This window comes from Phalacrocorax carbo, chromosome Z (assembly GCF_963921805.1).
Source record: "Phalacrocorax carbo chromosome Z, bPhaCar2.1, whole genome shotgun sequence".
Taxonomy (NCBI): Eukaryota; Metazoa; Chordata; class Aves; order Suliformes; family Phalacrocoracidae; genus Phalacrocorax; species Phalacrocorax carbo.
In genome coordinates, this window is record NC_087548.1 from 79,320,532 (window position 1) to 79,337,065 (window position 16,534).

General features: G+C 37.8%; 1 protein-coding gene across 3 annotated transcripts in view; it reads right to left on the minus strand.

Moving 5' to 3' along the window:
* EDIL3 (EGF like repeats and discoidin domains 3) overlaps positions 1-16,534 on the minus strand; it is a 259,990-nt gene that overhangs the window by 135,702 nt on the left and 107,754 nt on the right. Inside the window, exon 3 of one of the 3 annotated variants that reach the window (XM_064438131.1) lies at positions 16,294-16,323. The exons of the other annotated variants lie outside the window; for them this stretch is intronic. Within the exon in view, the coding sequence (XP_064294201.1) occupies positions 16,294-16,323 (30 nt within the window). The remainder of the gene's footprint in view (positions 1-16,293; positions 16,324-16,534) is intronic. 3 annotated transcript variants of the gene reach the window in all.

Consider the following 16,534-nt stretch of genomic DNA (forward strand, 5'->3'; position numbering starts at 1 on the left):
TTCAGAGATCATTTTAACAACTTGACAGAAATGATCCTGCATCTGCTGAGTTTTGGGGACCGTTAAATCATACCAAAGACATACTTCTGTCTCAGCCTATCTATAATTTCAAGCACGCAGGTATGACATATCCATTCCACCAATGCAGCACAGGGAGCTGAGTCTCACCAGTACGCGTACTTCAAACCTGTGCACCATCTTTGTGGTTAAGACTAAGCTTCTGCTCAGGTATTTCATAGGTTTCACCTGCATTTAGAAGAAAATTGCTGTTTCCCAAGAATATTCTTGATGTAGCTGGGTTTGAAGAACAGCATGTTTGTTCACTACTTGAAACTACAGCTACTTCTCAGCTGCCTGCTTTGCACTGCACAGTTTTGAGGATATTTGAAGAGAGCGTTCCCAGTAGATGTGCTATTGACCTTCTGCCAGAAGGGCCTGTAATCATGAAAATGATTCTTCTAGCCAACGTGTTCGTTCTGCCACGTAAGTATGAAGCATCTTCAGTAATGAAAGAATACATTGTAGTCCAATATTTGCTCTTTCTTATTCATAGATAGGGCCTTCTTGCCTTTAAAAGTCCTTATGGGTTCAAAACTTACATAACTATCTAAACATTTTAGGGCCCAGTTCTCATTGTACTGGTGTGTCATGACATGGCTCAAAGAAAATAGAAGAGTTTCTCAGTTTAACTAAAACCCACAGAAGTCAAACCTGATGTATTTTGAACCACCTCATCCTTCAAGTCTTCTGAAGTGCAATAAGAAATTCTTGCTTGGCCAGCATACTTGAATATTTGTAAAATGGAGACAGGAAAAAAAAAATAACAACAGAAAGAAAACACAATAGCTCCTATAGATCAATACATTTCCTATGATTCCTTTTGAACTTTGCCAGCATTGATTCTATTTTGCTGTTAGGGTACAAATGTATTTTGTCTCAACAAATATTTATTACACCTACAGCTTGTTATTTGTTTGGTTATTTTAACCTGAAAGGAATAAGCATTGCAGAACTTCCTTCACAGTTTATGTGGAATACTGATAGTATTAACTGATTGCTATGTGTTATTCCAGTTAGTGCATGAAAGTAGTGAAAATAATTAGCAGTTACACACACCTTCACCTCATTAACATTCTGAAAATATCAGCTTTTTAAAAAAATAGTCTGTTCAGCCCGGCTCATAAGTGAATTAGTACTGTATTAGATTCTATCTAACTATATATTCATTATAAACTAATGGCACTGATCCAGGCTTAATTGCACTGTGATTAAATATTTATCTTGTTTTTAATGCAGCAAATGGAGCGTGCTGATTATAATGATCAAGGTGTCTCCATCTGGATGCAGCAAAAGCTAAGGTTCACCCCCTAAGTGCAAATGCTTCAGGTCATTTCTTTACATTTCCCTCTAATTCTGTTCTGTAGATTTCTGTTACAGAGAAGAAGTTTAAGCTGATTGTCCACCAATCTCCCAACCTTTTTTAACTAAACGACTAGAATATTTTCTGACAAGATGTTACTTAAACTCAACGGCTATACAGTGCCTTTCCTTAATAAATAGACTTAAGCTTCTCACCTAACCCTTCCATCAACTGAGAATGACAGACTGTACTCAAATTTGAGGTATGGTCAGTGTAGTAGGCAATGTAGTGATACTACACAGGGTGAGACCTCAAAATGATCCAAAACCTGGAGAAAGTGTACAATGCAGTATAAGACATTTTCCCCAAGTTCTCTCTCATTGTTTCTCCTCATACTCTTCAGTTTCCAAGCTCGAAAACTTTTTTCCCCATTTTCCCCATTTTCCTCATTTTCAGCTCTGTATACCCTTCATCACCTACATATGTGTTTCTGAATAAAGCCTACAGTATTCTTCTCCCACCAGTTATCTCATAAACCTACTGCAGCAAATTAATGTGAGACCTCTTCTGCATCTCTGCATGACCTTCCCAAATAATACCTGCTTTGTTTAAAGAAAATTCAGGTTGATGCCCTTTTCCTTCTCTTCCTCTAACTGAAAAGGAAGCACTCAGGCAGCAGCATTGCTATTTTTCACCTAGATGGTACTCTTCCTGTCACTGACTTCTCCCACTCTTGCTGACCCAAGTGTGGGGGCTTGGTTGCAACACTCCATTTTCTGTGATTTACTTTGTATCATCATTAAATCCAGATCAATTTTCCAACTTACGTTAGAAACATTTTTCAAATCTCTTTTTCAGTCATAAAACAGCAAAACATCTCCAAACACGGAGAATCTTGCATTTTGTAGAACTTTTGCTGGAGGACTGCAAAGACTTGAAGAATTTTGTATATTAAAATATTCAGAGAATTACTATAGATTGGAATGCTTGAGAGATTCAGTTCAAAAGATTCAGTTCAAAAGCGCAGTTCTGAGTACAGTAATGTCTTCAGGTCCTACATGAAAATAAACTCTCCAAATCCATTCTCTACATAGTTGGTACAAATCTATCACTGTATTTACTGCATTGGTCTGTTGCTTCAGTAAAATATACCCAGCAATAAGGAAGCTATACACAGTTTGGTACCTAACACAGAACCTCACTGCCCATTGGGATTTCTGTGCAACAGTGCTATTTTTATTACCCTAATTCTTGTCATCATGTATAAAGATGTCAGTTTTCATTGTTTCACTACACTTTAAACTGCCAGTGATCAGGATCTCTCATCCTTTTTCACCGTGTTCCACTAATAACTGGAAAATGGAAAAAAACTGGAAAGATTATGTGAACCTTAATTATAACAGCAAATAGATTAAAATCCAGTTAGTCCTCTTGCTGAGCATTCCAGCGGGAACTAAAAAATGCAACATCCTAAACTTATGCTATTCATATTTGTATGAGTCAGATCCTAATTACTAGTGTCGCTTTAATGACACTGAAACAGCAGAAGAGAATCTCAGAGGGTGGTTATCCTTAGGACACGAAATATTATTAAAAAGTGATGAAAGAGAATTACTAAATGTGAAATATATATGGTCCAAAAAGGCATAAAGTTGTCCACAGCAGAAACCAAGAGAAATACACAAAGCTTACACTCCAGTCATTTATTTCCCTTATGATGTAGGATAGAGGAAATATATCCTTTCCTCTTTGCGTTTTTTCTAGCTATCATCAAACCCTCCTGATTTCATACACCCTAACCTCAATCCTTTTGAATTCCAGATCCTGTCTCTATTCTCCAACTCTTACTCCCTTCTTAGCTAGGTCATTATTCTCTTTTCTCCTAATATCCCATTCCTGCTTCATATTGGTCTTTTGCCTACTCAGAAAATGACACGCTGCATAAACATCACAATTTAAAATCACAGCCCGTGTTTGCAGTTGTGTGCCTTCAGTTCTTAAGAAGTAGAATCAATGTATGTCTGCTTCCTTTGTTCCAGCTACATCCACAGCACAAATATGAATTAAGTGCTCTTGATTAATGTGATTCACATGCAGTTATTGTACATGGAGGAAAATACTGGTCTATTTTGGTGCGTAATGATAATAATTCCTGCACAGTAATACTGAAGATTATTTTTTCTGATAAACAATGCTTTAATTTAAAATTCCTTTTTGTGTTATTACAGACAGCACAGGTGTCGTTGTTGTTGTTCAAGTACAGTTCCTGAACGGGTGAATTTTGCCTTCAGCAGAGCCTTATGCAAGGGCTGGGGCGTAAGCTGCAGCACTCCCAGGACTACAAACATATTCCTTTAGGGAATGGCATGGCAGACTTCCTCTGGAGCCACACACTTTTTCTGGTGTCCACGCTCAGCGGTGGCATGGGTAGCTCATCAGACACATCCAGCTTTCTGCAGATCCTCCACAGGTCTGCACACAGGCATAAAGATGGCCGTATTCATCTGAGTGACTTCCAAAGGTGAGGGCATGAACTAGGCGTAATTAACTTCCTCTCACCCCAAGTCAGATGACCTGAGTGCATGTTAATATTCTCTTTCCAATCTAGTCTAATCGGTAGCTGGATATGGTTCCTGAGAAGGAATCCATAATATTATGCATATACTATGAAAAGACACTTCTTTAGCAATGTAATGTGTACTTCCGTCATGGGTATCCCTAGCTACATGACTTAAACAGTTTGAAGCAAATTCTTTATTTGGAATTTCTTAAAAGGTTGCAACATATCGCCTATATTCTGCCACCAAAATTTTAGATAGAAACAAGACCTGATGACAAATACTTTACATTACATTACACTTTCTGTCCCTGCACCTGCTCAGGGGAGGCCAAAGCAGAATGCTGACCTGACAGGATCATTGATTTGTTTTTTTTTTTTTTTCAAAAAACGCCCAGTGTTATTGTTTTGCAGAGAAAATTATTAGGTTGTTTTTTTTTTTTCATCAAGGAGGCTGGATTAAAAGAAGAAAATTGAGAAATTCCAGGTTGATTTGGAAAGATTAAGAATCAGATATTGAAATAATGTCATCATTTCCCTTAGTGTTTATTATGAAATAAATACTGTTCTTCAGTTTTAATAGGATGAAATACTGTAGAAAGCTTGAAACTAATGAAATTCATGAATAACTGTAACGAAGACTTGTAATATTGCTGTGGAGTGTTAATTCATGCTTTGCAAGTAAATGTTAATATATGATATTGCAGGCAAATTGCATATATAAATCTATATCCAGACCTTTTTGTTCTTGGGCTATGGCTTGTTCACTGTAGCTAGCCATTTCAATAAAACTTCATGAATTCCAAGTCTTTTCTCAGCTTATTTGACACAATTCAAATAACTTCTAAGGTATATAAAGGTACAATTCATTTTAACATTTTTTAGTAATAGACAACTAGATATTCACAGGAGCATGCTACATTTTTTTAATTGTTATTTTTATCAGAACAGTTGTCATACAACCAAAACTCCCATGGCACCCAATGGAAGTTGTGTCTTGAATAAGTAATTAATATATGCTTCTGGACTGTGAAAGCTTCTGCTTTTTTACTTATCTCCAGTCATACCAATAATTTTCATTTGGCAATTCATTATTTTAGAGTACTGTGGATCTTAGGTATTTTTGCTACAATTTTGAAGCCACATAGTATTTACTCATAAAGCGTATTACTGAAGTCAACAGTTTTATGTAAGTGCAAAAAAAGAGAAACAACTAGTTGTTTCCAAAATGATAATTTGAAACACTACAGTTGTACAGATAAGATTATACAATACTGCAGAAGATAGATGAATACTGTGTGTCATTCTTTCTTTAAGCCTAATAATGGACATTCATGCTCTGAGGTAAAACACTGTTTATCTAAAAGACTTACAGTGGGGAAAAAAGAAATGTATTTTAATTGCAGTAGTAAAGGCTTCAGAAGAATATAAAAGAAAATACAATCTACTCAATTCCTCTGTCTCTGGCAAATGGTCATTAGCATATGGAAAGTCAATCTATAAGAGCAACAATGAGAATTAGTAGATGTGAATGAAGTGGCAGATATTTGTTATTGCAAGAAATGGTCTAAGAAGTTGCTGCATACATGCAGAAATCCACACATGCCTGTCTGAGTTAACTCAGCCAAGCCTTAGCTTGGTATTTCTGTGCCCCTAAAGCAACCTATGTTTTCTTTATGATACATCTGGATTTCACCTGTAATGTTGCTCCAATGATACATTTTAAAGAGGGCTCTTTAGTCTTGGTCAGTGTTAACGGCAGGCAACCTGTGACTGTTTATTAAGATATAAATGCCAAATCTTCTTTCAATATTTTTCCCTGTTCAAACTAGGATAGACTTAAAGATCTTGTCAATACTTCAGTGATACAGCTACACAGAAAGTCCAGCTAGACGATCCCTTACTGGCAAATAGTACTGACTGAAGCCAGAGTCAAGACAGTTTGGGGTAGCAGGGATTTTTCACTTGATAGGGGTTTTGGGGGGATTAGTAGTAGGCAGAACAACAGTAAACACAGTGCAATGCAGCAAGAAACTCAATTGGATGGGAACTGGGCATCAGATCAGTAGCTGATGAGACACAGATTCATAATAAGAAAGACCAGATGGAGGAAAACAACCCACCTCAGCTCTATTTTAAACCCTGCCTTTGGTCCTCCAGGGCACTTAATTCCATTTGCAGATAATTCCATTATCTGTCAGTTTTAACACTCCCTGGGCTTTGATGCACTACAAATCCACAGCAATGTAATGGTATTATGTATATCCGTGATCACGATCGATAAAATACTGCTGTTTCAGATATGACGAAAAACTTATGTCTCAATGCCTGTCCATTTCACCTATTAGCTGGTTCAATAAAATATGCTACCTCTATCTACAAACCTTTCCCTGTTATAGCCTTCCTGCAGCATATGTACCTACAACAGAAACCAATCCTAAACATCACATCTTTCCCTGATTATAAAATCGGTTACAAAGGAGCCTGAATTTAAGAGAAGTACCATATTCTCTCAGTTCAGACATGCTCTCTGCTACTTTGAAAGCTTCCCTTGGCATCTCCTCTTTACTCACTTCAGCAGCTATCCAACGTGCTTCAGCTTAGGCACATCTGTGAGTTCCTCAACACACTTACATAATAGGATATGAGTCACTGAAAAGGTACGACAAGGATTCTGGTTGTAAGAATTAACGCTTTGCCTATTGTTCAAGATTACCAAGAATCAGCGTGGATTGTTATTCTTTTGCTTGCTTTTTACTGAACAACAGTATTGGATAAAAAATGTATTTAAGAACAAGAGATATGAAGGGATAAGAAAAGTTACTAGAACAACAAACATACAAGATACATGACTGAACTTATCCCTGTTGTTAAAGGTTTTCCTTGGCTGTTTCAGCATGTCAGCCAACTTGTAAAATTGTAGAGATTATGCTATAGAACCATTCCCAAGGGAGTTGTTAGAGAGGGATATTTCCCATTAATTCTCCTGTTAAACATCATAACATGGGGAGCAATAATAATAACATATAGGGGCAATTTGTTCCTGGTTTTAATTTTAAAATATTATTTTTCTTCTCTTCTTTCCCTTGCTTATTGCACTCAACAACCCTAGGACTGGACAGTACACAGTATGAGCTTGCAATACTTACAGCTTTCCATTCCATTGTAACCTGATTAATTTTTCTATTTTTTCTTTATCTATTGATTTTATTATATTCTCAAATTAAAGCTTTTCTGGTACCCTTCTTCCAACATGACACTGGAGCACTACAATTATATCAACGGAACAGGGTACTTTCAAGATTCTCACTAGTTAACTTTGCTCAGAAACTACAAATATTATGTTGAGGTAGTCAGCAGCAAGGGTGTACAACTTCTACCTCAATGATCGTTAGATTCCAGGAAACACTGTCACAGACACTCTTATTTATTTTATATAACTGTAATTATTTGCAGCCTGATATTTAGAAACTTGCATCAGTACAGTTATACATGGATGTAGCTTTTCATAGGCTTGAAAACCTTCAATGTGATAAATGTAGGAAGGAGATACTATAAATGTATATGAAGAAAAACAAATGACAAAAAACAAATCTACAGCCTTACAAAAGGTGAGGTCCTAAATACCTCAGAAGAAAAATCATAACTGTGTTCATACTCATATGTGCAGTCACACCGTGATACTGGGCTACACAAATTCAAGGTCCACTTGTGGGTCCTTCCTGTAGAGACCAGAAAAAGGGTTTTACTTAAAATCAGAGGTTCTTCCTAACTGACATTAACCACGTACACTCCTTCTGTAGTAAATAGAGAAAATGCAGGAATAACTGCTTTGTTTTAAATATCTGACTTGCTGGCATGACTCATGCTCTACAGTTTTGTGTTTCTTTTCTTTGACTGCAAAGACTGACCTAGATTCGACTTTTCACACTTGAACAGAAAATCAGGATGAGATGACATTACCCGTGCTGTTGCTGCACTTCTGTCCAAAGTGAAGACTACTGCCCAGAGAACCTTGGCACAATTTAGTGTCAAATGCACGACTGCCAATAGTCAGGATTTCAAACTCATAAGTGTGCAAGAACTGGCACCCATAATGTATGCAACACCACTAAAACCTTACACTAACAAGTATTATTTGGGTTACAGTGACTACCATGGAAGGGTCTGGTTCATTGTCTGTGCAAAATACACTTAGTATCTTTAAAAGCACACTTACTTTACAGTCCTTAACTTTGCTATCACGTGCTATTTTCCTACAGGACCAGTCATTCTGCAAATGGGTCATGATTCAGTACTTCTTTATCCTCTCGAATGAGTGTGTAATACAAAGCCTTAGTAACTGCAAACCACTTAAATTTGTAACGAACAGAAAATGAGTGAAATTTCTTCTTCAGTACCCTTATGTTTTCACAGTCAATCCAATGCTTTAAGCATGGTCATAAGACAGTTTACGACCAAAATAAGCACAAAATAAGCCTCTTTGGGATGTTATTTTTGAACAGAGTCCTTTTCATCAGGCTTTTTAACCTGCTTCCAAATCCTCAATCACTACTCTTGTTTGTTATGCTTTCATTAGTATTTGATGTTTTTCCCCCTTTCCATGCATCTGATGCCTGGATGGGTGTCTTTGCTTTAATCCAACTCAATTACTGTATCTTACCAAAGTTTACTTCTATTTTTCTTTACTCCAGCTTTCACTATGTATTTCCACCAAATTCCCCTTTCCACTGTCAGCACACATACTACTACAAGGCAAGTCAGATCAGGGAGCTGAACCGAATGAATACTAACTGTATTGGGGAAATTGCATTAGGGAAGAGGCTATTTTCAGCTGGAACAACCAATTGGTACACCTCAATTTGTAGCTGTACAGTTGCTACCACAATCATAAAGGAGAGAGCAAGGAAGCATAGGTAGGTTGGAAGAAGGGATGAGAAATAAATGGCCTGTGTGAAGGAAACAACTCTTCCAACAGCAGCCAGCCCACCCCAGATCATCCCACTGCAGTTTTTCCCTCTGTGTGCATGTATTCGGACCCACTCACTCTATGCCCATGCACAACTCATTAATCTCATTTCTTTGCCTGTGAACCTCCTTCTCCCGCAGCAATTTCTCGTCTCAGTTTCAATCACTTCTCAGACAAAAATCTGTCCATTCTCGTAGTAGAGGATTTTGTCTTCTGTTCTCTGCCATGGTCAGCTTTTTGCTGTATCTTCTCCTGTGCTTCAGCTCTACTTCTTGGAAGTACAGAGAACTTAAGGATCAGCAGATTACACTGAGATCCCTGGAGCAACAAGAACAGTAGTTTACTCTTCGTCTTGCTCCATCATCCAGCAATCAATATCAAATAATAATAATTGACTATTTTATTCACATGACCCAGTCTTAACTGCTAGTTCTGCTCTTTGTCCAAGGAAGGTCTAGACAGCTGCAAAGCCTATTCTTGGGGAATACTGCTTTGCAGATAGAAAAGCACCTAAGTAAATCTACCTTATCAATACAGACCTGGTATCAATAGAGAGTGCTGACATTGCTGGAGCCTGAGACAAATAGGTTGTGTTTCCTTTCCAGGGTGAGTGTTGGGTTTCCCTTCCAGGGTGACATCTCCGTCTGTTCTTGCTATAACATCTCCTTGCTGTCCTTGCTACAGAGATGCATTGGTAGTTGGTACAGCAGACTGGATTTCACCCACCTTCAGACAGCAGTGTGCACTGATGGTTTCCCTATAACAGACTTTTCAACACTGTCAGGTTAGGACCTGTCTCTGCTAATTGAGCATGAACTAAGCCTACCTCCTTAGCTGACTCTGTGGACTTTTCCATGGCAGTAATAAAAGCAACCTCCAACACCGCACTCTGGAATTGCATTCCTAGCTCCAAAGTATCAGAGCAGAAAGGTTTCTCAGTAGAACAGCTTTGAGAATCAAAATGGGCAGCAGAACACCTTTTTTCCTTAACTTCGTTGTGAGAAACAGTGAAACAATTTGAGCTGAGTTCATCCTGAGGAAAATGCCTGGCGTGGAAAGCTTCCATCTCAAAGTTCAGGTGAGAAAGCGATAAGCAACTAGCTATAGCTAGTTTAGGGGATACTATATCATCTTCTACTTGTATTCCTACATTGTGATGAATGTTGTACACTCACCACAAACAGCACTCTCTAAAACTATGCAGATTATGGAAAAATGCTTGTATGTGAGTTTGTCAGACAACTGCCAGCACTGCAGGCTAATTTCAACCTCCGAGCACCCTTTTTGTCTAATCCTGAAAAGAAGTGAGCAATTTTGCCAAAATTAGTTATTTTTATGACATATGGACAAACATTCACTAAGGGATAGGCTGAAAATACTAATTAATTTCCATTCCTGACCTACGCAAGATTTCCAGCTTTTAAATGTGACAGCCTACTGTAATAGCCTTCAGTGCCACCTGGCATCTTGAGGTATTTTTACTGCATAAACCTCGTTTCCAACAGAATAGAGTTCAAGATGATCCTTACATAATGTCTGATTTAGTCTATATTTGAAATATACATGGAATATATGGAAAGGTAATTAACAAGTTAGCTCCAGGCACTGAAAAATAAAATATGCAGCTCAAGAAGAAAAATAAAAGTAATTGTTAAAAATGTGTAAACCAAGTTAAGCATGAGAGTAAATCTATGCTACAGACCCTGGGGGACTGGCAAATCCTTTCCCCTAGAATAATAAGGAAAGAAGCTTTTCCTTTTCAAAATGTGTGAAACAGAATAGCTTTGTATACCACAGCAAAATTATTGTGCCCTGAAAGACAGCCCGAGAGCATGCTGTCACAAACCTACCACATTTCGGACAGTGCTGGTCAAGGGGCAGTAAACAGAAGGCCTTGAGACTAGGCCAGATGCATTGCTGAGGTTTTGAGGGTGAGACAGGGAGCAGATTATATATCTCATGAACTTTTTGAACTCATTGAACTATTTCAATAAGCTAGGGACATTTGTTTATCTTGGTTTTTCTTTTCTGATAATCATCAAAGGAGTTACAATTTTAACTTCTTGTGATCAACAGAAGGTCCTTAGGGCATTATTTTCAGGAACAAGAGACACCATTTAAGAAACTCAATTTCATATCCACAAACAGTAAAGTATTTTTAAGGCAAACATATAGCACAGTTAGCATATAAGGATATATGGCTAATTCCTATGAAAATATTAATCTCAGTAAGATGTCAAACATTTTTCATTTGAACTCATAGTGTAGTTCTCTTGAGAATCAATGACATTTTGCCAGCACTTTAACCAATGGGTTCTTCTTTACTCTTTGATGAACAGTCCAGCACCAAATGGTGAAAGCATTTCCTGACATGAAGGAAGGAAAGACAATGAAAAATCGATTACAGTATTTCTCTCTTCAAGCGAAAGACTTATCCTAATATTTTAATCATAGAATCACAGAACAGTTTGGTTAAATTCTTTGGTTAAACATCATCTAGTCCAATTCCCCTCACTTCTTTCACTAGATCAGGTTGCTCAAAGCCCCATCCAGCCTGACCCTGAATACTTTCAGTGATGGGGCATCCACAACTTCTCTGGGCAACCAGTGTCTCACCTACCTCAGGATTATTAATGTTCAGCCCAGTGGTTACAACAATCAGTGTAAAATTTTAGTAGCTTCACTTCTACAAGATTACGGAAGGAGTTGTCAGAGGAGCTAGACTCTCTCCCAAGCAGCAGAGTATGAGAAATAGTATTACAGAATCCCAGAATCCCAGGTTGGAAGGGATCTCAGGGATCATCTAGTCCAACCTTTCTAGGAAGAGCACAGCCCAGACAAGATGGCCCAGCACCCTGTCCAGACGACTCTTGAAGGTGTCCAACGTGGCTGAGTCAACCATTTCCCTGGGGAGATTATTCCAATGGTTGACTATTCTGTGTATTGTTTTATCCTTTTGATGGAATAAAAAAAGAATTTCTAGTTCTGATCCCAAATGTAGGCCAGTTAAAAGTTTATACTGTTCATAAAATATTCAAATAATGTTTATAATATTTATAAAATTAATGTATTAGCCGCAGTTTATCCTAACTCATATTCTTTAATAAGTAAGCATATTGTTTGGAAAAATACTATGTTGCCCTCCAATTAATCTTCTCACCTTTCCCCCACTGCAACTGTTGCACTAAATGCAGTCTCTTATCTCAAAGTGTTTAGAACACAATCATAAGGTACTTCTAATGGTTTTGAATGCTAAATGATGACTTCTGGGCCTTGCAGCTGGAAGTGTGTGCATACCTCCTCCCAACACTATCAGATCAGCACTAGAATCAGGAGGTTAATTACACTCCACTAAGATAAATGCCACAAACTGGAGGAAACTTTCTGCTTTTTTTGGAAAAGGGCAAATCTGGTAGCTGATAGAACCTGCTTTCTGCCTGTATGAGGCACATCCCACTGAAATTACTGCGGAAGACTCTAGGCGACTGCATGAGGCTTTGGATTTAGTTTCTATTTATTTTTCAGCATCCCTGCATCTTTGGAACTTCATGACTGCCTTCCTACTCTGAGGAAGAGGTACCTGTTTTAAGCAGAAAACACAGCTTTGAAAATGTCAATGTAACCTGAGAAATAGTCTGGAAAAGATAGAATAAGTAATAGCTTTATAACAAAGGTTTAAAAATAACTTCATTTTCACACGCATACCTTCATCACTAAATTTAAGACTTTTTTCCTGCTCTTCATGCAACAGACTGGTTTTGATTTTGAGTTCCCCAGTGGCAGATAGTGCACTTTATTGTTAAAATTTATATTGCACTTCTGGGTTGCACTTTCACTGCACCTAATTTAAGCTCCAATCTAGCAAAAACATGCTTAGACACCTGGTCACAAAGACAATAGGTCTGCTATGCACTGACATTCAAATACTAACTCCATACTCCATCGCTTTGCTGAGGAAGATCCAAAACCAACTATACACCTGTGCTGAAAATTATTGTTTCATCTTATGGAATTTCTACATGTCCTGGCTTCAGCTGGGATAGAGTTAGTTTTCTTCCTAGTAGCTCATATAGTGCTGTGTTTTGGATTTAGGAAGAGAATTATGTTGCTCAGCAGTGCTTACACTAAGCCAAGGACTTTTCAGCTTCTCACACTGCCCTGTCAGTGAGGAGGCTAGGGGTGCACAAGAACCTGGGAGGGGACACAGCCAGGACAGCTGACCCTAAGCCAAGGGGATATTAAATACCATATGATTTCGTGGTGAACAAACAACTGGAGGGAGCTGGCTCAGGGGACATGGGCACTGCTGGGAAACTAGCTGGGCATCGGTCAGTGCATAGTGACCAATTGCACTGTGCATCACTTGGTTTGTACCTTCTTTTATCATTATTATTATTTTCCCTTACTTTTTGTCCTATTGAATCATCTTTATCTCAACCCACGAGTTTTACCTTTTTTCTTATTCTCTCCCCCATCTCACTGCGGGGGAGTGAGCAAATGGCTGTGTGGAGTTTAGCTGCCTGCCTGGTTAAACCACGACACTAAAAAAAAGTATCTATACTTAAGTATAGTTTATTTTGATCATAGTCACATTTCATGCCAATATAGAGATGGGTTATACTCTATCTAGCAAAAGAGTTTAAGATCCAATGTTTGCCTTTCCAAAGGTGGAAATTTTTGTTTAAGTAGGGAAAAAAAAAATCATTCTGTGCCTGGAGTTTAGACAAATTATTTCCTTGAAAAAGGTTCTGATTAATAAAATTTTTTCCCAAGAAAATAATTGTTTCCAAAATAACTCCCAAAAAAATCAAATAATGTCAAGTAGTGATGTCCTAGAACCAGGTTAAATAACAGAAAGTGTTGCTGTTACTTTAATTCACTTACTTTTGCAGGTATTTAGTCATGTTCCTTTGTAACATAATTTCTGAGCAGTTGAGATTTATTTGCACAAATGTTTATAAATATGTGTTTTGTCTTGTATTGTAAATCTACCATGTACCATTTATGCCAGAGGCATTTGTTCATCTGTCCAAATCAAAGAACAAAAACATTCTGGTGCTGTATGTTTGTGTACTTCTAGCTGTTGATTTGTCTGTGTGGGAATATCTATCTGCATTGCTGTATCAGTGCAACTCCCACATGTATAGCCTTTCTGCAAACAGCATCCTCTCATGGAATAACTAACATGAAAAGGTCACCAGTCTTTCCATTAAGCGTTTTCATATGTACACTCGTTTCATAGTTGCACTTGTATATCTATTACTGCATAAAAAGCATGGCACGTTATTAGATGCCAACAAACCCTGAAACACTAAGAACTATATATGTTATATAACAGTAAAAATAATGGCTAAAAATTAGGTGCAGCTCATTCAACCAACCACAAGTAAGTAGATGAGTTTAAAATATATCTGCTCAAGTCTTGGGGAAAATATTTCTAAAAATACTGGTGTAAAAGATGTGCTTCATAATGGGTGAATTCAAGGAGATTATGAACATTTAGGAATATTCTCTAATGGACCAATGCTCAAAAGCAGTGATATTAGGGCAGAGTAAAACTAAGCAGTTAGACGTGATTAAAAACAGTCCATTTAAATGAATGCAAAAACAAACAAACAATGTCACCTGGCACTCTGAAAGGCAAGAGCTCCTGCGGAACTGAATACAGAATCTGTAGGCTTTTGTTAAGCTGTCGAAGCTTCAGCTTGTAAGTCCAACAGAGATCTGTAGTGGAGCCCATGTGGTTGTCTTAGAAATTCCACTTCTCTCCTTTTACCCATTTTCTGCTTGGTTAGCTTGGTTAACTGGTTAGCATGGCCACCTCAGAGCTACGGGCTTTGACAAAAATGGCAGTGATGTTCAAAATGCAAAGAGGGAGGCCATATCTTCATGAGACACTCCACTGGTCGCAACAGGAATAATGGTTTTACAATGCACAACCATAGCAAGATTGTCTTGAACGCTACTGCTGCATATTCATATACTCCTCTAATCTATATCTCTGCAAAATGTGCATACTTAAACTCATTCCATAAAGGGAATAAAAGGTGCTTGTTTTTTATTTTCCTATGGAAAAAGTCTCCTTTTGTAACTGACACTTCTATTTAACAGCTGCAATAGGTTTTTATTAAGACATTTTCAATGAAAATTTCAAGACTGACAGATCTCCCAAGAAATGGATATTTGAAGGCTGTTGTTTAATAATTATAATATATACTCCTCAGGGGTGTGTTAGCACTCTACAGTTCTTTCCCAAACTCTTCTTTTCTCTGTTTCACAGTGTTTTTTCTCATCTCAGTCATGTTTTCTTTCTGTTCCACTACTATCTTCATGTTAAAAGCTTCCTTTTGCTTCTTTCTCTATTCAGTGCTAGTCGTAACTATTCTCCCTCTCTCACATTCTACTCTTGGCTTTGTTCTCCATCCTTTAATTTATTATTCTCCAGCGTTCCCTAATTACTTATATTGCTCCCAAGTTGTAGGTTAGTGTTGTAAACAGTGTTCAATCCCTCCTTCCCATCTTCCTTTCTTCATTGACTTTCCTTACCTTTTCTCCTTTGGTCCTCTGGAGACCTTTACGTCTTAACAAGCCACTATAAAGTGACTCCCTATTCATTTGATGGTTTAGCTCACTGAGTTTATACAAGTCAATGCCATTTCAAATATGTTAAGCTGTTTAGTGGTATTCTTCTTTGGTACGTCGTCGTCTTTTTCTTTAAATACTCCCAAGCTAATGGATTGCCAATTAATTAGAAAGAGTTAATCTTCACAATAGAATAAACACTATGTGTTTGTGTCTCTTGGGGAGCTCCTAAACTAATTTTTATGACTGTGTTGTTAACCGTTCTCACTACTTGGCAGCCTGTCAATGGAAATAAAAGTTCGCTGAGCAGTTATCCAGGCCATAGCTTACAGAATGTTTTCTCTGAGCAGGATGCTTCTGCACCTGCTGTCCTTCTCTTCCTTCACTGCTTGTTGCTAGGCTGCACTCTCTTTAAGGATGCCAGTTCTGGGGGTCATGCAAATAATCAAGCTTAACCAGCATAATGACAGATAAAAAACTAGTGCAAACACTGATATTTTTTTTATTTTTTTAACTCCTGGTTGCTTTTGACCTACTTTGTTGTGTGAAGCCCAATAGCTAGCTTAACCAAGGAAGAAGCAAAAAGGAAGGAACTATGGAAGGGGATATTTTGAACCACTACTGGAGGAGTATATCTCCTACTAACTCCAAATTAAGGGGAAAAAACATGAAGGTAAGGGAAGCAGACAGAAAAGAACCCAACACTGGTATGGCTATTTAGCATGTGCTATGCACAAGATAAACCTGGTTAAAATGATTCAGAAAGAAGGGTTGCTCTCAAGTAATGGTTACCATGATGCAGGTGTAATTATAAATTATTCATACCTGCTGAAGTTGGTTCCTCTTCGACTGAAGCTGTGCAAAAAGGAAGGGGGGGATAGGGAAGGGAAAGGGGATGGAAGGGAGAGAGAGAAAAAGAGAGATGAAGAAAGCCAAATAGTGCTGTCATATTATTTACATTTTCTTAATATATGAGCAATAAAATGCCATGAAAAATTTATTTATTCTAAATCACAGAATCCCAGAATCCCAGGTTGGAAGGGACCTCAGGGACCATCTAGTCCAA